The sequence below is a fragment of the Brassica napus genome, chromosome C7 (genome assembly GCF_020379485.1).
Source record: "Brassica napus cultivar Da-Ae chromosome C7, Da-Ae, whole genome shotgun sequence".
NCBI lineage: Eukaryota > Viridiplantae > Streptophyta > Magnoliopsida > Brassicales > Brassicaceae > Brassica > Brassica napus.
The window spans coordinates 48,354,287-48,380,143 of NC_063450.1; the positions used below are offsets into that span (position 1 = coordinate 48,354,287).

Sequence of the window (25,857 nt, forward strand, 5' to 3'; positions counted from 1 at the left end):
TTGATTTTAAAGGCGCTTGGACTGTTGAATGACGATAATACCCTTAATTATATAAACAAAGTCCCAGCTCTTTTTTTTTTTTTTGGTTTTGCTTCGGCCGACGGAGAGTGAAGGCGGAGGGAGATAGAGAGAGATGATACCGCAGCAATGGACGCCGCCGTGTGGGAAGTCAATGCACGCATAAGTATGCAGCTCTGACGCAGATTCCATGTAAGTATCTCCCTCGAATTTGATTCTTGGCTCATTTGTTTGGATGGTTTAGCTATGAAATGATTACAATCGCTGTTAATCTGGTAAATTATTTGAAATCGATTTCGATATGTGGACTAGGTTTCTAATTTCTGGATAATGGATGATTCACAAGGAAGTCCATTGGTCTACATTTTTGTTTAGGGGAAAATGTTATTGTCAGGGTGCTTAGGTTGTAAAACCCTAATCATACTGTTTTACTGAGACATTGGGAGAATGATCACTTCTTTGGTTAGATGAAGAAAGTGTTAAAAGAACACCGTCTTGCTTCTTGGTTAATAATGTATATTTGTAGAATGTGGCATGTCTCCATCCAGCTCATGTATATGTGAAAATGGTTAATAGGAGGTAGAGGAATCTAAGTTGAACAAGTGTTGTAAAGATGCTTCCGCATCGATGCTGCTTCTCTGGACTATTGCACAAATATGTATACTTAGTAAAAGGGCTTGGTTTGGACTTTTCTGATGAGAGTTTTACATTTTTTATCTCTTGATTCCATTCGCAATCAGAGAAGCTAGCTGAAACCCTTTGTGTTGTTGTTTTATAGCACTCTCTTTCAGGATTATATATGCCCCCTGTTTTATACAACTCAGGAATGCTTTCATGCATGTGTCGCAGGCTGTGGTTACAAGGTTTGATATCCATGTTTCAACCCTCATTTTGATGCTTTTGCAATTTTTCTTCTTCTTAACGCACTGTTTCTGTCATCGTACAGTTTGGAGTTGAATCTGAGGAAGTCAATAAGGTGAAACCAAAGAGACCACCACCACCGCCACCAAAGCCACAACCACCACCACGAGCTAAAAGACCAATGCAGCCTCCTTCTAATGAGGATGTTCCTACAAGTTCTGCTTGACATCAAAACGCTTTGTAATCTGACATGAGGGAGTATTAATGTTCAGCGTAATGGAGAGTATATTAGTGGGACTCGTCCCACGGATGGACCTTGTGACCTTTTAGTCCATAAGGCATATTAATGAAACTAGATATTGATATTTGGGTTTTTGCTATCTAATTCATCTTCTACAAGTTCTTTTACCCACATGTCACAATAGAGAAACGTTATATTGTGAAATTGGCAACATGTGGTACTTATATTAAACTAAAGAACTCAATATTGAATCCCGGAGTAAATTAGTCAAATGAGATAAGAGTTTTTCTGTTGCAAATCTTTATTTCTTGTTAATGAAGGAAACAAAAAGAACATCATGACCTAATCTTGTCGATTAAGAGTTGGTGACTTGGTGGTATCTTCTTCGTCACACCTAACCATTTATGAACCCACGTAACAAACGGTGTCGTTTGAGCTCATCAACATCATCTGCTTTACTAGTTTGACGAGGAAAATACAAAAAAAAACTCTCTCTTCACATGGCTCTTCCCTTAAACCGCGTTAGATCTGCGTCTCTCTTCACGTTCACTGTTTCATTAATCTTCATCTTCGCCGGAAAATCATTCTCCCAAGGCATACGACCTTCCGATCATGGTCTACAGTATCAGTTCAGCTCACCACCGACTGAATCTCACTCACCTCCCGGTATAGTGATGTCCTTTTTCGGAGATTCCCATTCTCCTCCTCCTCAGCTCCTCCCAAAAGCTTCAGAGGCAGACGGCGACGATGACTCGTGGTGGCGTGACGGAGCTGCGAACAAGCGTGATCACGTGATGAGGCACGTGTTTCTTGCGGCCAGTATCATCTGTGGCGTCTCCGGTGTTGCGCTTCTTGTGGTTTTCACTTTGGTTTACTTCTTTAGGTATCGCAAAGAAAAAACCATCGAACTTACTTACCCTGCAACGATTTAAAGTAGAAAATTGGATTTTGATTTTTTTTAAATATGATTTTTACCTTACTTGTATATTACACGAATTGTTTTTATTTTTATTTTTAAAAATATGAAGAGCGCTTTGCTTTATTCTGAAGAGTTTTATGTTTTGTTGCACACCCACATATTCTCCATTTTTTTAAAAAAGATATATTTCTAATTATTGTTGTAGAAAATAAATAAAATTATAATATTGTGTGGTTATTATTAGCCATGAGAGGATCTGTGACTCTGTGAGGCTTCGAATATGATCTGATGCCCAAAATAAAATGATTAAAAAAAGGACTATTATTGTCTGTTCATTTAAATAACTTATGAAAATGGTAGGTTCGTGGCAATAATTGATGGAAACTTATTTTACTGCTCTGAATTGTCTATTGTTATTGTTAACCAACTGTTGTCGCCGAATTAAACAATTATGTTAACTAACTTCCACATTTATTAATGTTTTTCAGTTAAAAGTTTAATGCTGAGTACTCACTCCTTTTGAGAAAGATCCACATTCTAACAAAAAAAAAATGTTTTAAAAAAATATTTTTTTTTACTTTTTCAATATATTATTTAATGAAAAATTATAAATTTCAAAAAATTTAATAATTTTTATTGGATTTCTATTGGTTAAAAGTTATGGAAAATTGTTATTCCAAAAAAACAATGCATTTACAATCAAGTTTGTTTTTTTTAATACGCATGAAAAGTCTAAAATATTTTTTCGAAACGGAGGGAATATTAAACAATCACTTATACTCCCTCTGTTTCTTAATGATAGACTTTCTAGAAAAAACGTTTGTTTCAGAAAGATGTATTTTTTGTGTTTTCTATGAAAAAATTGTAAACTTCAGGAAAATTAATTGATTTTATTGAATTATTATTGGTTAAAAGTTATTGAAATTTGAAAATTACAGAAAACGATACATTTATTATGGTAGTTTAATATGTTTTCTTAATATCCGTGAAAATACTAAAAAGTCTATCTTTTAGGAACAGAGATAATATATACTATTAAAGCAGGATCATATTGTTCTTTTTACCTTAACTTGTCATTTCTTTACTAACATTGCATGTTTCATTAAGGACAGTTAATATTAATATTAATAACACATCTATATTGGGTCATTTTTTCGGATCCAGCTCACTGTCCACATCAGATCTTTCTTGTGCCCTTTGGGTCAATTAAGAAATTAGATCAAATTCTCACATTTTTTTTCCTTTGGGCCATTGAGTCAAAGTTCAAATAATTTTATTTCAACCATTCTTAATTATTTTGTTTCTTTTCTTAATATAATTTAATCATTCATAAAAAAAAATTGAATTTTTTCATTGAAAAATATAAATCTGTACTAAAAGTATATAATTTTTTTATTAAAAATATTAACCACATAATAAAATTAATTTATCAGAGTTATACCAACTTAATTCATTAAAGAAATAAAATTTAATTTTTTAAACATAAATAGTCATTTAAAATGAAACATGATAAAGAAAGATAAAAAGTTTAAGTCTTTTATAAAATAAAACACAAATATATGAAATATGGCATTTACTAAATATTTGTCAGTTGAAAAAAAAAAAAATTTGAAAACGCGAGTCAAAATCTAGTAAAACAATTAAAAATGATGACTTTCGTAGTTCTACTTATAAATTTATAGCTAGGAGATATACATATTTTCCAGAAAAGCAAAACTCATTAATACGACTTATCAGTGATAAATTAATTTATATGGAATCTTATAAATGTATAAAAACCAAGTCTATCGCATCGTTCCAAGGCCATATATGCTCCTTTTTCTTGTTAGCCGTAGCCATGATAAACATAGCTGTACCTAACAGGACAATAAACCAAGACCAGATTAAGACTAGGTCAAATTAGTCCATCACAATACTCTATTTACGAGTTACATAGTATAATATAATAGTTCAAATTTTGGAACGAAGGCTAAATAAGTCGATCACATAGAGCGTTTGAATTTCTTCAATGTTATAAACCATAGATCACTTCACCTTAGAGCATGACCAACCACAATATGCTAATAGGTCCTTAGTTAATAAGAAACTAAAAGTAATAGTACAGTAAAAAATTTAAAACTATTGGTTTTAAGAAATGAACTTTTAGAAATTTACTGAAAAGTTTTAGAGACAAGTGTCTTTTTTTAATTGATTAGACTCTATTAAAAAATAAAGTTTAAATAAAAAACTAAAATACATCAAAAATATTTTTTTTGTTATTAAAATCTTCATTTGAGCATACTCGTTGGTGATGCTCTTACAATACATATACTCTTTTCAACAGTCTTTTGCATTTGTCTTTTATCTTTAAAGATTACGTGTGGGTTATTGGTTGTTGTATTTTAATGGATTTGAAAATTTGAACTAAATCTAGTGTTATTGGTTCTATGATTTTCAAATCTGTATTAAAATCATGTGTTATTGGTTTAATGATTCATAAATTCTATATCAAATCAAGTGTTATTCAATCGTATGGATTTACTAATAAATTTGATTTTATAATGGATTTGAATGAATTTGTTTGAATCTTTTTTTGTTAAAAATACAAAGACTCAAATCCGAGGAAAAACCTCCGGATTTGTAAATACTAATCCGAAATTTTTTAAAAATCTTCATATTTTACTTGGATTTATAAATACTACATGGATTTCTACATCAATCAAAATATATAAACCAATTACTTGGTTTATAAATACTACTGTTCTTAAATTTTTTAAGTGGGGGTTATTGGTTGTTGTAGTTTAATGAATTTGAAAATCCGAACTAAATCTAGTGTTATTGGTTCTATCATTTTCAAATTTATGTTAAAATCATGTGTTATAGGTTTAATGATTCATAAATTCTATATCGAATCAACAAGTGTTATTCTATCGTACATATTTATTAATAAATTTGATTGTATAATGGATTTGAATGAATTTGTTTGGATTTTTTTGTTAAAAATACAAAGACTCAAATCCGAGAAAAAACTTCTGGATTTGTGAATACTAATCCGAAATTTTTTAAAAATCTGCATATTTTAATTGGATTTATAAATAATACATATAGATTTGTAAATCAATCAAAATATATAAATCAATAACAAAACTCCTAGACTACAGGCTTCAGCCTTTCATTGTATTTAAAATTGTATGGCACTGGTCATTGTATGTATATACAGCTAACGAACATTATAGTTGTCGAGGTATCAAAGAAAGGTAGAACACACAAAGCGTGTGTTGAACAAATCTGCGAAAGCTGCATTGTTTAATTCAATATGCATGCATTATACAGTTGTGACCATTGACTATCATACTGCTCTAAATCCTATATTTTCCTAAGTTTTCTTATGAAAATTACTAATTTGCTGCTAGTAGATTGATATAAACACACTATTGGTGGGAAATGATGATGTATACAAACTATATTAATTATGATTCTAGTCGCACAATCAAGAAATCAAAATTTACCTAATTAAGATGAATGAAAACAAGATAACTGACAGAAAGTGTTTCTTTTATCAATAAAATCGCTGAATGACAGGAATCTTCGAACACAAATCTGTAAACAGTATAAGAATGATAAAATCGAAAATCACAAATCATTGTCATCCACGTATTACCGTGTTCTATATGTTATAGTATCACGACTAGGCAATGTTTATCTATTTTCTGAAACATTCTTACAATAATAGACTAAGAATCTTTTGTTAAATAAATTATTAACATATATGATTGTATACGACAAGTAGTATCATGGTTCCCCACTTTCTTATATTTTTCCCGATCAAGCCATACTTCTTCCTTCATTCATCTCCACCATCACAATTTGGCTATATCTTGATATTTATTGTGTGTTCTGTACGGGATACTATCTATTTGCTTAGAGAGACACATATGTTTTGTGTATATTCATTCAGAGGCTTTCTCCATCAACCACTATCTGTAATCTTTAGGTACATACTATTGCGCTTAATGGATACTCTCTTTTATTTTGAGAAAAATAAAACTCTCTTTCATTTCTTCACAATAATATATATATATGTGTGTGTGTGTGGATGTGTGTGATATGATAAATATTGTGGGATTACTATGTCATTTTGAGAGTTGCAATTTCTGTCTCTTAGGTAAAAAATACGCATTCCTAACTTTAATAGCATCATCGATCGGTTACTATTTACTAATGTACCTGTATTATAATCAGATGGATCATAGATTGTTGAAGCTTTTGAGTGCTCATAAATTGAATGTGCTAAATCTTGTTCCATATGGGATAAACCATCACATGTATACGTATATATTTCCCTTTCTTTCCTGTTGTTTATGTTTCCTACTCTTTCTTTTTAATTTTTCTAATAAATTTTTTTTTTGTTTTACTTTTGTAACAGATAAGAGATAGTGGTTGTGTTAAGCTTATTACAATAGAAGAAGCTGATATAAACATTTGGAGGTGGCTAGTGATCTTCTCCATCGACGATCAATAATGACAATGAAGATGAAGGGAATCTACAAAAGCTTCAGATCGATCTCTCATATATTTGGTATCATTTTTACCATATTTTCAGTTATTTCTGATCATATCAAGCTAAGTTATATGATTTATCAAACTTTCTTGCAACTTTATACCATTTAATTAGAATCTGTAAGTTCTGAACAAGAAGTAACTTATAAAAAAAGTAACCTTAAGATATATGAACGTCTACATTTCTGAAGTACAAGTACGCCTCACACGCCAAAAACAAAAATTCCGGTTCATTTTCAGCCACAATCGTCCATTTTATTCATCCACATGGGAACACCCAATTATCTTAGCGATGTTTTAAGTGATAAAGTTATTTATTTATGAAAAATAATTTGGTCAACAGTTGAGAAAGAAAGAGATATGGAAATTGGGTACCCAACCGAAGTAAAGCACGTGGCTCATGTTGGCTGGGAGGGCTCCTCTGGCAGTGCTCCTGCATGGGTAAAGCTCTGTCTCTACTTTTTTTTGTTTTTTCTTTGTTTTTGTTTTTACTTTTGTTTTAGAAAAATAATTAGGGTATTTTTCTCCTACTGTATTTTACTTAGCAAACAAAAACCGACTTCAGGAGTATGCCATCAACTCTATGGTTTACTTGCCATAAACTCTAGTTTTTTGCTGATGTTGATCTAAAATTTTAATCGTTTCTGTGGATGAAGATGAATGAATTTAAAGCAGCAGTGGAGCCTTTATCTCCAAGAGCATCATCTTTTAGTCATGCAACACATTCAAATTCTTTCTTGGTCACTTCTTCATCCACTGGTAATTTATGGTTGCATTTTAAGTAATGAAATGTATGAACAATTCTATATACATTTTCAATAATTTCTCAATTATATAAATTTATATTTCTTTTAAATGTAGATTTTGAACAGAGCTCAAGCCAACCAACTATATCAGATAGGCTAAGGGATGTGCCTCCAATTCCAGTAGGTCTATCCAAGGTTCATACTAAGAGCAAGAATAGGAGAAAGAAACCATCTACATCATCACCAAGATCCAAATTACAATCTCCAAAGTCTTCGAGATCCACAGGTTTATCTAAATATTCGTTCAAATCAATGACAACTCGGTTGAACTCTAATGCATGAAGGTGAATTTAAACAAACAAAAAATCATAACTTGTGTCACACATTATGCATAAGGAAAGTTTTTGGTAGTTCTGGTGATTTTTTTTGTTCAAAGACATTTTGTTTTGTAGTTCTCGGATTTGAACAACTTACATTGTCGAAAGAATTACAAAAAAAAAAAGAAATATATAGAATCTGTGCGAGAGAAAAATTATTTACTTTCTATTGTAATGGGATTCGCAGATTGGTGAAATGGATTTCCTTATTACAAGGAATCAATAATTTTAGGCTGAATTTAATAGAAAATTAGAAATTTAATCTAATATCTCTCTCTTGATTTTTTTCCTTAAAAGAAACTAGTTTAATTTGTTTTCAAGTTTAATTTTCTTTTAGCATAAAGGGTATGCAAGTATGATTAGCCTTTAGGAGCTGTACATGAGTTTCGAAATAAAAAAATTGTTTCAAAAGAGGCACTCCATGTTTTACATTTACTACTTTATATTATTAGTTAATATTAATAAATTGTAAATTTCAAAAAATTGTATTTATTCAAAAACATATATTTAAAATTATGGAAAATGATTAAAAATAAAAATTAATATATGCATAATCAAAAATGTATTTATTCAAAAACATTAATTTAAAAATAAAATTAATATATGCAGAAAAAGATATATCATTTAGAAACAAAGGAGTAAAAATTAATATTCCCTCCGTTTCATATTGTAAGTAGTTTTAGGAAAAAGTTTTTGTTTCAAAATGTAAGTAGTTTTCGTATTTCTATGTAACTTTTACATTTATTGAATACAGTGTGACCAATCAAATTAAATAGACTTATTTATTATTGGTTAAATTATATCTAACTTATTTATTATAAAGTACTTTTTAAAAAAATAATAATTTTCTTAATCTTCGTGCTTTTAGCCAAAACTACTTATATTATGAAACGGAGGGAGTAATTAATACAGCCACATTCAAAAATGTGAGGGAAAAGGAACAACGATACTCTTCTTTGATAAAAGCCGAGAAACGAACGTCATATTCTTAGATTACCAAGGCCCATATGGCTAGTTCGTGTTATCATATAGTACTTAAGTATCAAACTCATAGTACACTGTGTCATGTAAGAACTTAGAAGTACATGATTGGACAAAGAGGCGTAGTTCAAATATGTAGTAGCCCGAAAGACGTCATCAATAACATGAGGCTGAGGTTGGCTAGAGCCTTGACGGCCCTATACTTAATTTGTTTAATTTGTGATGACGGAAATTGACAATGTTCATCCTGATTCGTTGGAGAAGATGATAGCGACTCTGTTCATTGCTTCTGTGAAAAGTGCATGATAAACAGTTCAAAATTTCAGAGTTTTCAGTAAATTTTCAAGGTTTTGTACTAATTATTAAAAATTAAAAAAAAACTTTTTCATAATAGGCTTTATAATACAGTGTATCTATATTATTAAAACTAAAATACATTTTAATACTGTTTGGAAACATAAATATCAGTATAAATGAGAATTTTTTTGGAGACATGAATAGCAATATAAAAATAAAAGTATAGTATCATTTTAGTAATTTCATTAATATAATTACATTAATTATCTTTCCACATTTCACTCAGTTTAACAATTTCGTTAATTATATCTATATTATTAAAACTAAAGTACATTTTAACACTGTTTGGAAACATAAATATCAGTATAAATGAAAATTTTTTTGGAGACATGAATAGCAATATAAAAATAAAAGTATAGTATCATTTTAGTAATTTCATTAATATAATTACATTAATTATCTTTCCACATTTCACTCAGTTTAACAATTTTGTTAATTATATTGCATTAACAATATATCACATCATTAATTATATTACCATAATAATAATAGTGCAAATTTTTATTTATTAGTTAATCAACAATAAATTTGTGCCAATTATAAAATCAAAAATGTAAAATAACTGGATTTTGTATATGGTTAAATGTTCGGTTTAGTTTGTTTTACTAAAACTTTTTATATTGTAGTTTCAATTGGTGAAAAATTACGTAGCCAAAACATAATTCAAAGACATGTTTTGTGAATAAAATAATAATTTAAATAAAATAATAAATTAGGCAAGAGCATTGGCTATCCATTTAAGTACGAGTTGTTCTTTTTGGGTATCATTTTTTTTTAAATTAGGCTCCGTTTGAATATTATCCGATTCGGTCGAGGTCTTTTGAATGTAATTAGGTACTAGGAGTTGCCATGCGCCATGCGCAAAAAAAGTAATTTTAAATATAATATTTTTTAAAATAAAATTTTAGTTTACACTGAGATATTATTAATTTTCTGTTTTAATTTTATCATTTTGAAAAAAAAAATCATAAATGTATCTTTTTTATTCATTTTGAATAGGGTTAACAGTTTCACTTTGATTCTAAATTTCAATAGAGTTAATATTACATTTTCTAAAACTAATTTTTAATTTATATTATCTTATATTTATATTAAATATATTTTATGACTTAGTTTTAGATATGTATATATTTAAATATATATAAATGATAATATATATTATTCATAAGCCATAGACATAAATAATAATTTTAATTATAGTATTTAAAAAAACATTAGTTTACATTTAGGCTTTATTTTGAAATAAAATCTCAATTAAAATATATAACACTAATTATGAAAAATAAATATCAATGTATAAAAATGTAAGGACAAAACGCAGATCAATCTCTTCAATCTCTATCTCTAGTTATACATTTGAACCTATAACAAACAACTATTTCAGTGATATTGAGTTGAGGCACATAAAGACTACATTAAACTAGTTGTAAAGTAAGTATTCTTATTCAGGTTAATCAGACAATCAATAATCTCTTGCAAGTAATATTACAGGTAGCATTTATCTCCAAATATTTGACTATTGGTTTCTTCTTAATAGTACTAACCAAAATTAAAATTGCTTTAAACAAAAAAGTTATATAGCTTTCAGAAGTTATAAGAAAGTAGTAATTAGGATTCTAATGTTTAGTTTCTTATTTTGGTATAATGATCCTTTTATATCGTTTCTGAAGTGTAGTCAGTTTTTTTTTTTAATTAACAATAACAAAATGATGCATACTTTCGAAACGTCCTAAGATTCAAAAACTAAGACATGATTCATGGTCTGAAACTTTGTTTCCATATTACTGAAAAATCATTCACTGGACCTAAAAGTTAAAGTTAAATGTAAATAAATAAATAAATATAATGAAAATTCTAATTTGGACTTTTGATTTTGGCGTTTAAAATGACACATTGAACAACAAAAAAAATTTGAAGGCAATAAATGACTTAGTTGGTAGGCAGAAGTCACTCTTTCCCACTAGCTATTATTAGAAGATGACGTCCCCACAACTCCAAGGCGTTTCAGCTCCATTCATTTACTCAATTACCCTCCTCCTTCAATGCACCTCTTACACACCTTGTCGTTTATTCTAAACACAGTGAACTACCTGTCGTTTTACCGGATCGTTTGGATTGCAATTCAGGAATCCCTTCAAAAATACGGTCTATTTGTTATGACAAATTTATTTTTGTCAACTTTGTTTGTTACAAATTTACTTAGGTGTGATTGTGTGAATGATGAATTAACTATCCAAACAGTAAACGTCAAGAAACACGTAGTATAAATTAACCAGACATAAATATGAAGCTATAAATATTGTGATACATCTATAATATATGATCATTAATAATAAGACAATTAGTTATTGTTCCCTCTACGTCGTTAGCAATGAGTATTAGTGTACTGTTCTGAAATTTATAAAATAATCTAAATACACAGAATTACACAGGAGTGGTGCATAATAAACTTAATAAATAAATTATAAAAAAAAATAGTTTCATAAAGATGCATGTTTTCAAAAAATATATTCTAAAGAGATTGATGATTAATTGTGAATTTTTTTAAAAAATAGTTACACTTATTGAATTCTTATTGGTTCAAAATTATTGAAAATAGAAAATTACAAAACTATATATTTTATTATACTAAGATTTAATATGTTTTATTAATATGTATGAAAATTGGAAAATATTATAATTTTGAATCGGAAAGAGAATATTAAACAATCAGCATAATTAACGCAATAAGCTAAAGACTTCTTCATTGATTCTAAAACTATATCTAATTCATTTATATATTTTTTTCTTAAAATAGAAAAACTTTGTCACAGAGGTGGATTTCTTCTAATATATTTATTTTCATTTTCTATTTTAAGAAAATATAGAGAAATGTTATTTTCATTAGTAAATATAGAGATAATATATAATTTTTTTATATTTTCTCTAGAAATAGAAAAACTTTATTATAGAGTATATTGGTGCAAAACTAGTTTTTTTTTTTCTTGTTTAGCCAGGTGTTGGCCTTGCGGCCCACCACCTAGGTCCGGCATCAGCCTTTGTCTGTACCTTGTTACGGGTCCTGGACACGCCTCCTCCTCCACACGAATCGAACAGCCGACCTTCCTTTTCCAAGGAGATAGTACCACTGGATTACGAGGTCCTGGGTTGCAAAACTAGTTCTATGATAAAGTTCTACGTTTTATAAAAAAAATATGGAGTTGTACATGCAATATGTTCTACGTCATACTACATAAATCAAATTAGAAATGATTAAAGATGGCCAAGTATGTCTGAAAATTTACGAGGAAGACGACAACTGCAAGAAAAAAAAACAGCTAATATGTACAGATCTTGACATAATCACGATTTTTAAATGAATGAGTTAATCTAGATCACACTAAAAGTGTATGTAAATTAGTATGCATGTGGTTGACAAAAAAAATTAGTATGCATGTAATGCACCTCTCCACACATCATCCACTTGTTTTATTGATAATACTAACGACGTCCCATTTATTTTTAAGATGATCTATTCACTTTCACATCGGTTTATGGCCAATCTAATCAAAAAGTTGGTGCGATATAACCTTCATGTAGGGGTCAACTGCTAAATGTACAATTAATGGCATACAACATTGTTTTGGATATTATTAGTCACATAGTTTTACAAATTTGATCGATATTTTTTTTTCATCGATAGTTTTCTCGAACATCAAACCACACACGTACTGTATAAATTAGGCACTTTCAAGTGTCAAAAACTCGATTGACGAACGCACATTCACCATTTTCCAAAAAATGATTACCACCAAATGAGTTGCTGTCAATCTCGAACCTGTGAACAAAAATTCAACCATTTCTATATAAGACAAGTGTCAACCAACCTTCTTCCAACCAAGAGACCTTGGGTTGCTACAAACATTTAATAGTCATTATATATGTAGATATTAACATTTATAGATGTATATAATAGCCATATAGGCAAGGTCGTGCGTGAAAGAAACATATGACCCCAAATTATTTAATACTGCTATTTGTAATAATTTTCTATGTGTTTTATGAGAAAACTTGTTCGGTATGTTTTTGCATTACGAGTTTTTAAAGTCTCGTTCGTTTACATTAAGTAGCAGGGTTCCGTTTTCTGAATCCACGAAAATCCATATACTTCAACACGGTCTTATACTCTTATGTGTATATGAGCATTCCTAAAAATGAATTTCTCATCTAGCTTCATAATACAACACCATGCACATAACACGTCAGATAAATCAAGACACCATTGACAATATAATGAGTGTGATTGGTTAAGTAGTGGAGTAATTAGGGTGAAAAAAATGAAGTGGAAATGGGAGAAATAAAAGGTAATAAAGTTGGAGTAGATCTTTTTCATCTCATAAAAGTTGAAGGAATAATTACTCTAGTTTAAGTACAATTTTTCACCTTTTTAGAGTAAAATGAGTTGAAATCATTTTCACCTTTTTAGAGTAAAATGAGCTGAAATCATTGGGTAAAATCAAAGTAAATATGCTGAATTTTTTTCACCCACTTTATTTACTCTAATTATACCATACAATCACACCCAATATGTATTATGTATATGCGTACATGCACTTAGTTTCACACATCATACACAATGTATGTTAGCATGAATGGTATATCTATGTGATGTAATTCTTAATGTGTGAGCTGTTTCTTGGACAATGGTCCACAAGGATATTGCTCCCCAACTACATGAGTCAATGGAGTACTGGCCAATTTATAATTAAAAGAATTAATCCAAACTACCATTAAATATAACTTTGACCTTTTTAATTCATTTTTAGATATTCTTGGAACTTCCGTAGTTTCCATCTCATCCCTTTCTTTTGCTCCTTCAAAGAGGGTCCAATCTTGATATATCATGTATTTTGGTATGACATATAATTATATAGGTTGACAAAAAAACACCATTGTATGATAGTGTGCATAGTGTGTTTTTCGTTGCAGTAATTCATCAGCTAACCTGAGACAATCAGTTTAACATCAGCCAAAAAGATGGAATGGTTGTAAAATAATTGTCTTTAAAATTTTATATTTACTCTAAAACATAATAATTTATGTTTATTTGCGTTTATGAATAAGTTGCACTATTTTCAACTTTTCAATGAAAATAGTTAACTTAATTTTCCATTTATTCATATTATTTATTAATATTATTTCATGATTAATACAGTTTGTGTATTAAAATACTTTTTATGAAAATAGGGTGTCCATTGATTCTAAATATTTTTAATTTTTGACGTTGGTGAACTACTTTATATACTAACTGAACATGATTTTAGAGTGGTTAATTTGTGATTTGGATGTATGTAGAGGGTTAAACTTTTTATTTACAATCCATATAAAAACGTGGATTCATTAGTTGTTTTTATGACAACCCCGGTAATGTCATGGATTCTGATGCTTTAAATTATTCTCTTAAACTTGCACCAACCATTCGAATTGTATAGAAACTTACTTTCAGATAAAATGAGTAACTACTTTGATAATGACAGTATAACTAAGAGCCATGAATGTAGTCGTATAAGACCACCATTAACCCTGCCTCTTAACTAGGTTCTTAAGAAGTGAGTCCCACAATTTTATTAAAAACCAGCTCCTCCTATTTTGCAAGAGGCGACTTTGTTTGGGTTTTTGTACTGTTCGCGGGTTCTATTTTCGTGGATTCCACTGACACGAGGTAGTCCGCGATTGGTTCGTTTTTAATCTTTTTTTTTTTAAATCAGACAAAAAAATAAAGAAAAAATAAATAAAAACCCTTTAGGGTTATTCATGCTCTAAGGTTCTTGCTATATAAATTAATATAGTTGCTAATCAACCATCAAAGAAGCTAATTAATAATAATGAATATACCCTGCAGGTTTCCAAATAAATTTTATTAAGCTCAAACATCATGCTAACAATTGTATTTACATTTTATTCAGGGAATCAGAATCATGATGCAATTTTGACTGACATAAATTATACGAAGTGGTGTGTAAAGTGTAAACCAGACAAAGCATTTATATGTCCATATATTTAATTTCTTGGACATATATGTACTTAATGTGCAATATGCACAACACATGCAAATAATTAATCTGATATAGCATACTTAGGTAATAAACTATAACCATGAACATATATATAGTAAGTTAATAACCATGTAATGGCAAGCATTTTAAATTTTTCGTTAATTATTCTTCTATTGTTTTTCTTACTTACGAGAACCCGTGAAGTCAAAGAGAAACTGTGATTTTTTTAAAAGTATTTTCAAAACTGATGAACTGAAACTCTATATCTAGAAAATGTATCTATAAGTAGTGGTATGAATTTTCTCTCACTAAAAGCATTAATGGACCTTTCGATAATCATAAATGCGATGCACCCTCTCTATGCATTTCGCAATAACTCCTTTTCCTTCCGCCACATCCTCTCCTCACCTATTTCTCTTCTTCCTCCTCTTTCCTTAGTTCCTCCTTCAGCCAATTCTCCATTTGTTTTTTCTTTGCTATATCCTTAAGAGAATCCTCCGAAAATCACCGGTTATGTCTTGACTAGGGTATTAACCCGTGCCCTTCTGATTTTCGCATATCTCCGCGTCCATCACTTTTTCTCCACAAAAGGAGAGCTCAAAAATTATAGAAGAGTACTCAAGCTAGGGTTTCATTGCATGTCCAGAGGTAAGATCACTCGCTCTGTCTCTCTCTCTCTATCTATATATATATATTATATAAACCGATGCTTATATACATACATGTGCATATTTCTTTGTTTCGTTGACGAATGGGATCTATATTGCATGTCTGTTCACACTAACCGGATCCGTTCCTTTTTTTTATAGTCTCTTTAAGATCCGCATTTTCTTTTATCTATTAAAAACTAGTGACTTGTTTTTTTCTGTAACGATTTTAAAGACAAGCGTAACAAAACACTCCATAAACCTCGTTGGGAGTTATCGAAGTGTAAAAAGGGGGTTTGAGTTAGACGAATTTTACTTAGTAGATGTAAAAAGGACGTTGACTTAATGTCAACATTATTTTAACTTATACTATTAGTTAATTATTATTTTTCCCAATTCTTTTTAACCTTTTCAAATTAGGTTTTACTACAAACGAAGGTCAATTTGATTTTTTTGTACTAAAAAGACTTCTTTTATTGGCTTCGGTAGCCTGTGGAGTTCTCTATCTCGCTACCTTTTATGTAGAATAGTAGATAGAAAAAAGAGAGAGAGAAAAAGATCCAATAATATCGATCCAAACCTACACTTCAAAAAAAAAAAACAGATCTGTTTGTAGAGTTTCGATATTTTTCCCCTTACAAGTCGACTTTGCTTCAGCCAAACAATATCGATTTGGAATCACTCTAACAAGTAAGTAAAAACATGTAAGTTTTGTTTTTTATGTAATCTTATTGAAAATTAGGTTTTCCTCAAAGACAGTCTCTTCATTCGTTTTTCTTTGTTTTCTCTGCGTTTACTTGTAGATCCGATGATGTTTGTGACTTTCAAGATTAGTTCTATACTACTGATATATATTGATTTTCTGTTTATGCATGTGTATGTAAATTATAATTAATGGATATCTATGTGCTCTAATTTTCTATAACACTTTTTTACTTCAGTTTCTCTTTATTCTCTTATATTATCCAACATTTTACTTAAATATTCATCCGAATCTTCGTGTCCCAATTTTTAACTAGAAATTCCCAAATTGTTTGTTTATATGCAACGAGCTTATGTCACGTAGTGGGTGCATTTATATTCAGAGCCTTTTTGATAAGATAAAATCATATGCTTATCTAAACGTATAGATATTAATAACCATAAAAATAGACAAAATACCAATATTTTGCTTTTCGTTTTGAAATGTGAAAAAGACTATAAATATATATATATACAATAAACGTATGTATAGTTTCATATATCTAGAGGATTACTTTCCATAATTCCAAGATCCATCTTCCGTTTCTACTTTGATCCTCGTATATATAAACACCATTTTATCTTTGATTTTGGACAGTGGGATATATACGTGGGAGTAGAAAGTCGATTTAAAGCAACGAAAATGATTTGGATGATCATCTTGTAGATTTGAAGGGAATACAAAATCTCAAAAAAAGAAAAACTCCAAAACCGATATAAGGATTAATAATCGTCAAAATCATCATGTATCAGCCAAACATATTTGAGTCTCATCATCATATGTTCGATATGACCCCAAAAAACTCGGATAACGATTTGGGTCTTACGGGGAGCCGAGAAGACGACTTCGAGACCAAGTCTGGCGCAGAAGTCACCATGGAGAATCCTTTAGAAGAAGAGCTTCAAGATCCTAATCAGCGTCCCAACAAAAAGAAGCGTTACCACCGTCACACGCAACGCCAGATTCAAGAGCTTGAATCGTAAGTAAAAGTTCCCACTTTAAAAGATTTTTTTATGTTTTATGTTTTGGAATTTAGGGTTTATGTTTGTTTGTTTGGTTTCGACTTATAGGTTCTTCAAGGAGTGTCCTCATCCTGACGATAAGCAAAGAAAAGAGCTGAGCCGAGAGCTAAATTTAGAACCTCTGCAAGTCAAGTTTTGGTTCCAAAACAAGCGTACCCAAATGAAGGTACATACTAGAGCTAATTGTTACTCATTTTGTATATTCATTTAATTTGCATATGAATTTTCATTAGTGACTCATTATATTCATTTAATTTGCATGGAATGGGTCTTGAATCTTCATTAATGCTGTTTCTTTTTCATATTTAATCAAATGAAGTCGGGGATAAGGTAATCATTACTACCACGTTTGATTCAGTTTGCATAACTATATGTAACCATCTTTAAAACACATGTAGTTACTTAATTGCATAGTTTAGGTCCAATATCAAGGAAACTTGTTAGTTATTAACATGTCCATGATCTAAAAGAAGATAAACTTGTGATCTTTATAGGCACAACATGAGAGGCATGAGAACTCGATTCTGAAGTCAGACAATGACAAGCTCAGAGCAGAGAACAATAGGTACAAGGATGCTCTAAACAACGCAACATGCCCAAACTGTGGTGGTCCTGCTGCCATAGGAGAAATGTCATTCGACGAGCAGCATTTGAGGATTGAAAACGCTCGTCTACGCGAAGAAATCGATAGAATCTCTGCCATAGCTGCCAAATACGTAGGGAAGCCATTGCTGACTCACTCCTCCTCGTCTTTCCCTCAGCTCACATCTTCACACCACATACCGTCTCGCTCGCTTGATCTTGAAGTTGGCAACTTTGGAAACACTAACAATAGCCAGACAGGTTTCCTAGGGGACATGTATGGAACAAGCGACATTATGAGGTCGGTCTCGATCCATAATGATGCTGATAAGCCAATGATTGTTGAGTTAGCTGTTGCTGCCATGGAGGAGCTTGTGAGAATGGCTCAAACAGGTGATCCCTTGTGGGTTTCAAGCGATAGTGCGGTTGAGATTCTCAATGAGGAAGAGTATTTTCGAACGTTCCCTAGGGGAATAGGACCAAAACCTTTGGGTTTAAGATCAGAAGCTTCTAGAGAGTCCACTGTCGTCATCATGAATCATATCAATCTCGTTGAGATTCTAATGGATGTGGTAACAAATCTGTTTCCTTATCTTTCTCAAACCTAGCTAAACAAAGATCGACACTTATGGTCTTCTTTCTTTGTATAGAATCAATGGTCTAGTGTGTTCTGCGGGATTGTATCCAGAGCATTGACGCTAGAAGTTCTATCTACTGGCGTTGCAGGGAACTACAATGGGGCATTACAAGTGGTAAGAGGCTTAAAAAAACTATTAATTTGATTACTTGTTTCACAAGCTATTATTCTGAATCATTTTGTATTTGTTTTCTGAAGATGACAGCTGAGTTCCAAGTCCCGTCACCACTTGTCCCGACACGAGAGAACTACTTTGTAAGGTATTGTAAGAAGCACAGCGACAATACTTGGGCGGTTGTTGATGTCTCTTTGGACAGCCTAAGACCAAGTCCCATCACTAGAAACAGGAGAAGACCCTCTGGTTGTCTGATTCAAGAATTGCAGAATGGCTATTCAAAGGTATAATCTAAAGAGTTTAAGTGTATGAGGTAGAGAGTTTATACATAAGAGTACTTATATTGTTATTGGCATGCGTTGAAGGTGACATGGGTAGAGCATACGGAGGTGGATGACAGATCGGTTCACACCATGTATAAACCGTTGGTTAATACCGGTTTAGCTTTTGGTGCAAAACGTTGGGTGGCTACACTTGACCGCCAATGCGAGCGGCTCGCTAGTTCGATGGCTAGCAACATTCCAGCCGGTGATCTTTCCGGTACGTTTTTACTTTGAGGGCCTATTTGATATATTCATAAACTATCAGATTTAATTGAAAAATGTTTAAATACTAATTGGGTCCCGTCACTTTTTTGTAATTATGAATAGTGATAACGAGTCCTGAGGGAAGAAAGAGCATGTTGAAGCTAGCGGAGAGGATGGTGATGAGCTTCTGTAGCGGAGTAGGCGCGTCAAATGCACATGCCTGGACTACATTAGCCACCGCAGGATCCGACGACGTTCGGGTCATGACCAGGAAGAGCATGGATGATCCAGGAAGGCCTCCGGGTATCGTCTTGAGCGCCGCCACTTCGTTCTGGATCCCAGTGGCACCTAAACGTGTGTTTGATTTTCTGAGAGACGAAAACTCAAGAAGCGAGGTAAAGAATCAAACCTTTTTTTGTTTTACTTTCTTGATCGAACGTTCTTGAATTTAGTTTTTTTATTTCGCAGTGGGACATACTTTCTAACGGAGGCTTGGTTCAAGAAATGGCTCATATCGCAAATGGTCGGGACCCTGGGAACTCTGTCTCCTTGTTCCGAGTTAATGTAAGATTTTGTTCTGCAAACTCTTTTTTACTATTGGCAGTGCCGCCTCAAATCATTTATAAATCCTCTTAAGAAAATATTAAGAGTATATTTAAAGAGTTAATGATATAGTTTTCAAAATTAGTAACTTCATTAATATATTTTCTATCATAAATCTAGATTCATAACTAAAATTAAAGTTTTAAATCATAATTTAAGAATTTATTTAAAAATTCTAATATTTTCTTTAAAATTTAAAATTCTAATATATTTTTTTTGAAATAATTTAAAATTCTAAAATTTCTTTAAACCTTGCTAAAAACGGTCATGTTTCATGCTTTCAAGTTTTTAAACATTCTTCTTGATATCGTAACAGAGCGCGAACTCAGGACAGAGCAACATGTTGATCTTACAAGAAAGCTGTACGGATGCATCAGGATCGTATGTGATATACGCACCTGTCGATATAATGGCTATGAACGTTGTCCTGAGCGGCGGGGATCCAGATTATGTCGCTTTATTGCCATCCGGGTTCGCTATATTACCTGATGGCTCTTCAAGAGTGAATGCTAGTGCCGGAGCTGAAGGAGGAGGAGATGGAAATAATCTCGAAGTGGTTACTTCCACCGCAAGTAACTGCGGTTCGCTACTCACCGTAGCGTTTCAGATTCTGGTTGACTCTGTTCCAACCGCTAAGCTCTCTCTAGGCTCAGTGGCTACAGTCAACAGTCTGATTAAATGCACTGTTGAGCGAATCAAAGCTGCCTTGGCATGCGATGGGGCATGATCGAAGTTTTCTCTAAGGTAAACATTTTTCTATTTGTGTTTTATTCAAATAATCACATCTTCTTCATGTATTACACGAGATTAACATATGGTTTGGTTTATGTTCCTGTAGAAGTGGAAGAGGAGGAAGGTTTAGGAGTTTTTTTTCATGGTAATATTTGTTTCTTGTTCTTAAAAGATTTTCCAAAAGGGAGTCAAGAACGCACCTTTTTGCGTTTAATCTCATTGCGCGTTTGATTGCGGGCGGGCCAAAAAGAGGCTTGAGAAAGAAAGGGTAAAGAGGTTCGGGTATTGACTTGCTGGAAACCAAAAAAAAGTGAATCGGTTTGTTATCTTTCAAGCGTTTAATTTGCGTTTTCTCTGTTATTATTTTATCATTCAGTAATGAACATCTTAGCGTTTTGGGTATTGCCGCTACTTTCAAAGTGTATGTTGCTACTCCTTGTTATTACTAAGGCACTATTGTAGTACTGATATTATATTATTCTCGATGAAGCTCATTTATTTTATTTTTAGTTTATAAATATAACTAAGAAATCAATGGAATTCACAAAATATAAATAGTTTGGTTCTTCATTTTATTGAAGACAACAATGGCTAGAATGATGTACCAAGTGTGAAGTGTCCTTTCACTGACGACAACAATGGCTAAAATGATGTACCAATCATTTGTGATATACGTGCATTGTTGCCACTAATAATTTTAAAAATATCGTTGTCGGTCCTGGAAATCTTGAGTCCATTTCTTTAGAAGTGACCCATGCATAGTATGGAATTTAATAAGATTAATCATTCCCAAGAACAGAACAAATCATTTGGTTGGTCTATCAAATCTTGCATACTATTGCCAGTTTTCATCCGTCAGCTGTAGCTGAATTGGTCAAACATCACTATCAACCTATGAATGACAAAGCCACTCCTTTTCCTCTTAATATAACACTTACTATTGAACAAGAAGAAAATATCTATAGTTTCTGAATCATTGGAGGCCAAATTATCAATGTACATTTCTGTGTGTCCACTGTGGATCCTCTGCTTCATCATCATAACACTGGTCTCCTCCTCATCATCAACAATATGGTATGAAGATCATGTCTCACTGAGAGAGATTAACACCCAAGAAAATTTCAGTTTCCCAAAAGACTTCCTCTTCGGCACTGCTTCTTCTGCTTACCAGGTTTCCACATCTTTTCTTCTTCTTTTACTTCAACTCTCAGTAAAACAAAATTTCACTTTTACATGTGCTCCTATGGTATGATCAGTATGAAGGAGCTTACTTAACCGACGGCAAAACCCTAAGCAATTGGGACGTCTTCACAAGCATCCCTGGTAACATCTCAGGAAACCCTTTGTGAATAGTGATCTAAGCTTTTAAAGGAAAAAGAAAACAAACTTAAGGGTTTTCTTGTCATCCTTGTTGCTCAAGTCACCAGAAGAAACATGTTTATCTTCATTACTTGATATGTCATTTGCATAGGGAAAATCGCAGATGGAACCCATGGCAAAGTCGCTGTTGATCATTACCATCGATATCCGGTAACAAATATCTAAGCAAGTGACTAGAAAGACAGAGTTGTGACTTGTTATTTCAACAGGAAGATTTGGATCTGATGCAAGACCTTGGAGTTAATAGCTATCGATTTTCTTTATCATGGGCTCGGATTCTTCCAAGTGAAGTTCTTGTTTTCTTGATATCTGTCTCTCTTCGAATTCTTTTCTTTTCAGAACCCTTTTTGTGTTTGCTGAAGGAAGGTTAGGAGATGTGAACATGGAAGGTATTGATCATTACAACAGAATGATCAATGCTATACTCAAAAGAGGTAATAACTGATAGATTTTCTCGAGATAATGTCTCAAGACCAAACTTAGCTCGATTCCATTCTCAGGGATGGAGCCATTTGTCACTTTGACACATTATGACATTCCTCAAGAACTCGAGCTTAGATACAAAAGTTGGCTCAGCCCCCAAATCCGGTAAACATATTTATTAGTAATTGAGTTTAATTCACACCCAAATTTAACTCAAGAGTCTAAGATTGTCACATACTTATACTGTCCAATCTACAAGTAGTCATAAAAAACTTTGAAATCTAACTCTCATATCATATCAGTAATGATATTAATTCAGACCTACGAGTATCTTAAAAATTGAGAATTATCACATATTTATGTATTGTTACAAATCTCTAAAAATTCCTGATGTGGGACATTCTAATATACGCATGTCAGGCGTTGGCGCAGGGAAGATTATTTAAGGACGACTAATTAAATTATTTTGCAGGGAAGATTTCGAACACTATGCAGCAATTTGCTTCCGACACTTCGGGAACAGAGTTAAGTTCTGGTCTACGTTCAACGAACCAAACGTTCAAGTAATTTTGGGTTACCGGAAAGGGACTTACCCGCCTTCACGTTGTTCCAAGACTTTCGCAAACTGCACACGTGGCGGTTCCGACATAGAGCCACTTGTCGCTGCTCACAACATCATCCGGTCACATCTAGCCGCGGTCAATTTATACCGGACGAAATTTCAGGTGAATCAAGATCATAACCGTACCGGAAGTTTCAAAAACGGTTTTGTTAACTCAGAGTTGTTTGGTTTCATATAGGAAGACCAAAGGGGAAAGATTGGTATTGTTATGAACACGATCTGGTTTGAACCGGTTAGTGATTCCGTAGCAGATAGCTTAGCTGCTGAGAGAGCTCAAGCTTTCTACTTGACTTGGTAAGCCGGTTCGGTTTAAAATATTGTACTTCTCACCCCAAACATAACCGGACTTTTAGAACCGAAAGAGTGTGAAAATGTAGGTTCTTGGACCCGGTTGTGTTTGGAAGATATCCAAGAGAAATGAAAGATATTCTTGGAGAAGATCTTCCTGAATTCACAAAGGATGATCTTAAAAGCTCCAAGAATGGATTAGACTTCATTGGGATTAATCAGTACACAAGCAGATACGCGAAAGATTGTCTGCATACCGCATGTGAACCGGGCCAAGGAGGCTCCAGAGCTGAAGGTTTTGTCTATTCAAATGCTCTTAAAAACGGTTTACCTTTAGGAGAACGGGTATGTAGACCAAGTGCCCAACCCATTCAAAATAAAACCTATTTTCAGAAACATTTTGAGGTTTTTAGTGGTAATGATGCAGACAAGAGTAAACTGGTTTAATGTTTATCCTCAAGGAATGGAAGAGATGTTGATGTATGCAACAGAGCGATACAGAAACATTCCATTGTACGTTACAGAAAATGGTAAGCATGTGACATAGATTGTATGTTTAAGTTTGTGCGGTTTTGAAAGAAATCTTATATCTCTCACTTATGCAGGTTTTGGAGAGAACAATACAGGAGTGTTGTTAAACGATTACCGGAGAGTGAAATTTATGAGTAACTACTTAGACGCACTCAAAAGAGCAATGAGGTAATAATGCTTCATCTCAAAAATATGTATTGGTTCCAACACCCTAACGCTCGTGATGAAAACAGGAAAGGAGCAGATGTAAGAGGATACTTCACCTGGTCTTTACTTGACAACTTCGAGTGGATATCTGGTTATACCATAAGGTTCGGTATGTACCACGTTGATTTCGATACTCTAGAGAGAACCCCGAGATTATCAGCTTCTTGGTACAAGAACTTCATTTTCAAGAATGTAGGTCAACGGAGAGATGATGATGATGCATGAAACAAGAAGCAAGTCCCATGTTGTTGTATTTCTTGTTTAAATATTTAACAAAGCAAAATATAATAATAATGTAAAACAGAGCTGTGAAAACAGTTCCAATAAACAAGACATTTTCAATGCGTATAAGTTCTAACAAAACCATTCATGATACATGAATGTGATGATGCCTGTAACAAAGGGAAGACACATATAGTTGTCTTTCTGTTTGAATCATCAGCAAAGCTAGAAAGTTATCTAAAATAAAGCTGTTTTATGGAATGATAAGTTCTAATAAAGAAGACATTCATTTGGTTCAAATATTCATTTGTGATGAAGGCTTGAGAATCTGGTTTGGATCCAGAGGATAGATAAGATTAGAAGAATTCTTTAGTGTATGCTTTATTGCACATTATAAACTCCAAAGTAGCACTTAATGTAAAAATGTTTTTTTTTCATGAATACAATTTAACATTTATTCAGAAAAATATTTGTTTGTGTTCAGCTTGAGTTTGCCGATATTAAAGTTTATTGGAATGAGAGAAAGGTTTTTTAAAACTTCAGATCGAGTTTGGGTTGGATCCTCTCGGGTTTTGGTCGGATTTTTAATTTTTCGGATTTTGGATTTTTTTTCCAGATTTTCAGGCCAGATCTAAAAAGCCATTTGAGGCACTAGATGATCCCAACTATATTCAGATATTTTCGGGTCTTTGGGTGCGGATCTAAAAAACCATTTGATGCAGCTTCTGGATGTTGGTATGATGATCAATGAGATATGATCATCATACTAACATCTTCTTGATCTATTAACATATGGTTGGTTTGTGTTTCTGTAGAAGTGAAAGAGGAGGAAGATTTAGGAGTTTTTTTCATGGTAATATTTGTTTCTTGTTTTCGTGAAATATTCCAAAAGGGAGTCAAGAACGCACCCTTTTGCGTTTGATCTCATTGCGCGTTTGTTTGCGGGCTGGCCAAGAAAGAGGCTTGAGAAAGAAAAGGCTATTAAGAGGTTCGGGTATTGACTTCTGCTGGAAACCAAAAAATAAAAAGGTATCGCTTTGTTGTGTTTCAAGCGATTTAGCGTTTTGCGCATTGCCTCTACTTTCAGAGTGTATGTTGCTACTCCTTGTTATTATTAAGCCACACTTGTAGTACTGATATTATAGTATTGTCGATGAAGCTTTGTTTATTCGTTTTGTTTATTTATTTTTAGTTTATTAATATTTTCACAAAAGATAAACAATTTGGTTCGTCTTTTTATTAAAGACAACAATGGCTAAAATGATGTATCAAATGTCTTTTTATTGAAGTCGACAATGGCTAAAATGCTGTACCAACCAATCATTTGTGAGATGCGTGCTTTGTTACAACTAATAAATTTAAAAATATCGTTGTCGGTCCTGGAAATCTTGAGTCATTTTCATGCATGGCATAAACTTTAATAGATTAAATCATTCCCAAGAAACAAAAAATCGTTAGGTTGGCCCATCAAATCTTGCATACTATTGCCACTTTTCATCCGTC

At 32.3% G+C, this 25,857-nt stretch overlaps 4 protein-coding genes across 8 annotated transcripts; all 4 read left to right on the plus strand.

Annotated features, from left to right (window-relative positions):
• Positions 1 to 65: 65 nt before the first annotated feature.
• On the plus strand, positions 66 to 2,286 carry LOC106420877. Its single transcript, XM_022705960.2, has 3 exons — positions 66 to 210; positions 797 to 881; positions 965 to 2,286. Exon 3 carries the CDS (start codon positions 1,621 to 1,623, stop codon positions 2,050 to 2,052), a length of 432 nt encoding a protein of 143 aa, XP_022561681.2. The 5' UTR covers positions 66 to 210; positions 797 to 881; positions 965 to 1,620; the 3' UTR covers positions 2,053 to 2,286.
• Positions 2,287 to 5,423: 3,137 nt separating this feature from the next.
• On the plus strand, positions 5,424 to 8,066 carry LOC106420846 (CRIB domain-containing protein RIC11). Its single transcript, XM_013861705.3, has 5 exons — positions 5,424 to 6,012; positions 6,445 to 6,597; positions 6,922 to 7,019; positions 7,235 to 7,337; positions 7,440 to 8,066. The coding sequence occupies exons 2-5, from the start codon at positions 6,540 to 6,542 to the stop codon at positions 7,664 to 7,666; spliced, it is 486 nt and encodes a 161-aa protein (XP_013717159.1). The 5' UTR covers positions 5,424 to 6,012; positions 6,445 to 6,539; the 3' UTR covers positions 7,667 to 8,066.
• Positions 8,067 to 15,448: 7,382 nt separating this feature from the next.
• On the plus strand, positions 15,449 to 25,219 carry LOC106420878 (homeobox-leucine zipper protein MERISTEM L1). 5 transcript variants are annotated; one of them, XM_048763002.1, is made up of 11 exons: positions 15,449 to 15,722; positions 17,061 to 17,442; positions 17,534 to 17,651; positions 17,980 to 18,639; positions 18,718 to 18,819; positions 18,903 to 19,103; positions 19,185 to 19,359; positions 19,470 to 19,741; positions 19,815 to 19,910; positions 20,266 to 20,693; positions 25,170 to 25,219. In XM_048763002.1, the coding sequence occupies exons 2-10, from the start codon at positions 17,207 to 17,209 to the stop codon at positions 20,674 to 20,676; spliced, it is 2,271 nt and encodes a 756-aa protein (XP_048618959.1). In that variant the 5' UTR covers positions 15,449 to 15,722; positions 17,061 to 17,206; the 3' UTR covers positions 20,677 to 20,693; positions 25,170 to 25,219. The 5 variants fall into 5 exon arrangements, with proteins under 5 accessions (XP_048618959.1, XP_048618956.1, XP_048618960.1 ...); XM_048762999.1 differs by lacking the exon at positions 25,170 to 25,219 and adding an exon at positions 20,788 to 21,184; XM_048763003.1 differs by lacking the exon at positions 25,170 to 25,219 and adding an exon at positions 20,788 to 21,184 and having other exon boundaries at positions 17,130 to 17,442.
• On the plus strand, positions 21,609 to 24,478 carry LOC106420998 (beta-glucosidase 47-like). Its single transcript, XM_013861842.3, has 12 exons — positions 21,609 to 21,852; positions 21,938 to 22,004; positions 22,153 to 22,211; positions 22,271 to 22,346; positions 22,424 to 22,495; positions 22,562 to 22,649; positions 22,957 to 23,209; positions 23,285 to 23,400; positions 23,484 to 23,739; positions 23,822 to 23,924; positions 24,000 to 24,093; positions 24,159 to 24,478. Exons 1-12 carry the CDS (start codon positions 21,676 to 21,678, stop codon positions 24,355 to 24,357), a joined length of 1,560 nt encoding a protein of 519 aa, XP_013717296.2. The 5' UTR covers positions 21,609 to 21,675; the 3' UTR covers positions 24,358 to 24,478.
• Positions 25,220 to 25,857: the final 638 nt, after the last annotated feature.

What these genes read in the sequence shown, in the direction of transcription:
- LOC106420877 (XM_022705960.2), top strand. Translation starts at nt 1,621, where the DNA reads ATGGCTCTTCCCTTAAACCGCGTTAGATCTGCGTCTCTCTTCACGTTC.
- LOC106420846 (XM_013861705.3), top strand. Translation starts at nt 6,540, where the DNA reads ATGACAATGAAGATGAAGGGAATCTACAAAAGCTTCAGATCGATCTCT. An exon ending in CTGGCAGTGCTCCTGCATGG is followed by an intron (nt 7,020 to 7,234) that starts GTAAAGCTCTGT and finishes CTGTGGATGAAG; the next exon opens with ATGAATGAATTTAAAGCAGC. An exon ending in GGTCACTTCTTCATCCACTG is followed by an intron (nt 7,338 to 7,439) that starts GTAATTTATGGT and finishes TTTTAAATGTAG; the next exon opens with ATTTTGAACAGAGCTCAAGC.
- LOC106420878 (XM_048763002.1), top strand. Translation starts at nt 17,207, where the DNA reads ATGTATCAGCCAAACATATTTGAGTCTCATCATCATATGTTCGATATG. An exon ending in TGCAGAATGGCTATTCAAAG is followed by an intron (nt 19,104 to 19,184) that starts GTATAATCTAAA and finishes CATGCGTTGAAG; the next exon opens with GTGACATGGGTAGAGCATAC. An exon ending in ACGAAAACTCAAGAAGCGAG is followed by an intron (nt 19,742 to 19,814) that starts GTAAAGAATCAA and finishes TTTATTTCGCAG; the next exon opens with TGGGACATACTTTCTAACGG.
- LOC106420998 (XM_013861842.3), top strand. Translation starts at nt 21,676, where the DNA reads ATGTACATTTCTGTGTGTCCACTGTGGATCCTCTGCTTCATCATCATA. An exon ending in CTGCTTCTTCTGCTTACCAG is followed by an intron (nt 21,853 to 21,937) that starts GTTTCCACATCT and finishes TGGTATGATCAG; the next exon opens with TATGAAGGAGCTTACTTAAC. An exon ending in GCACTCAAAAGAGCAATGAG is followed by an intron (nt 24,094 to 24,158) that starts GTAATAATGCTT and finishes TGATGAAAACAG; the next exon opens with GAAAGGAGCAGATGTAAGAG.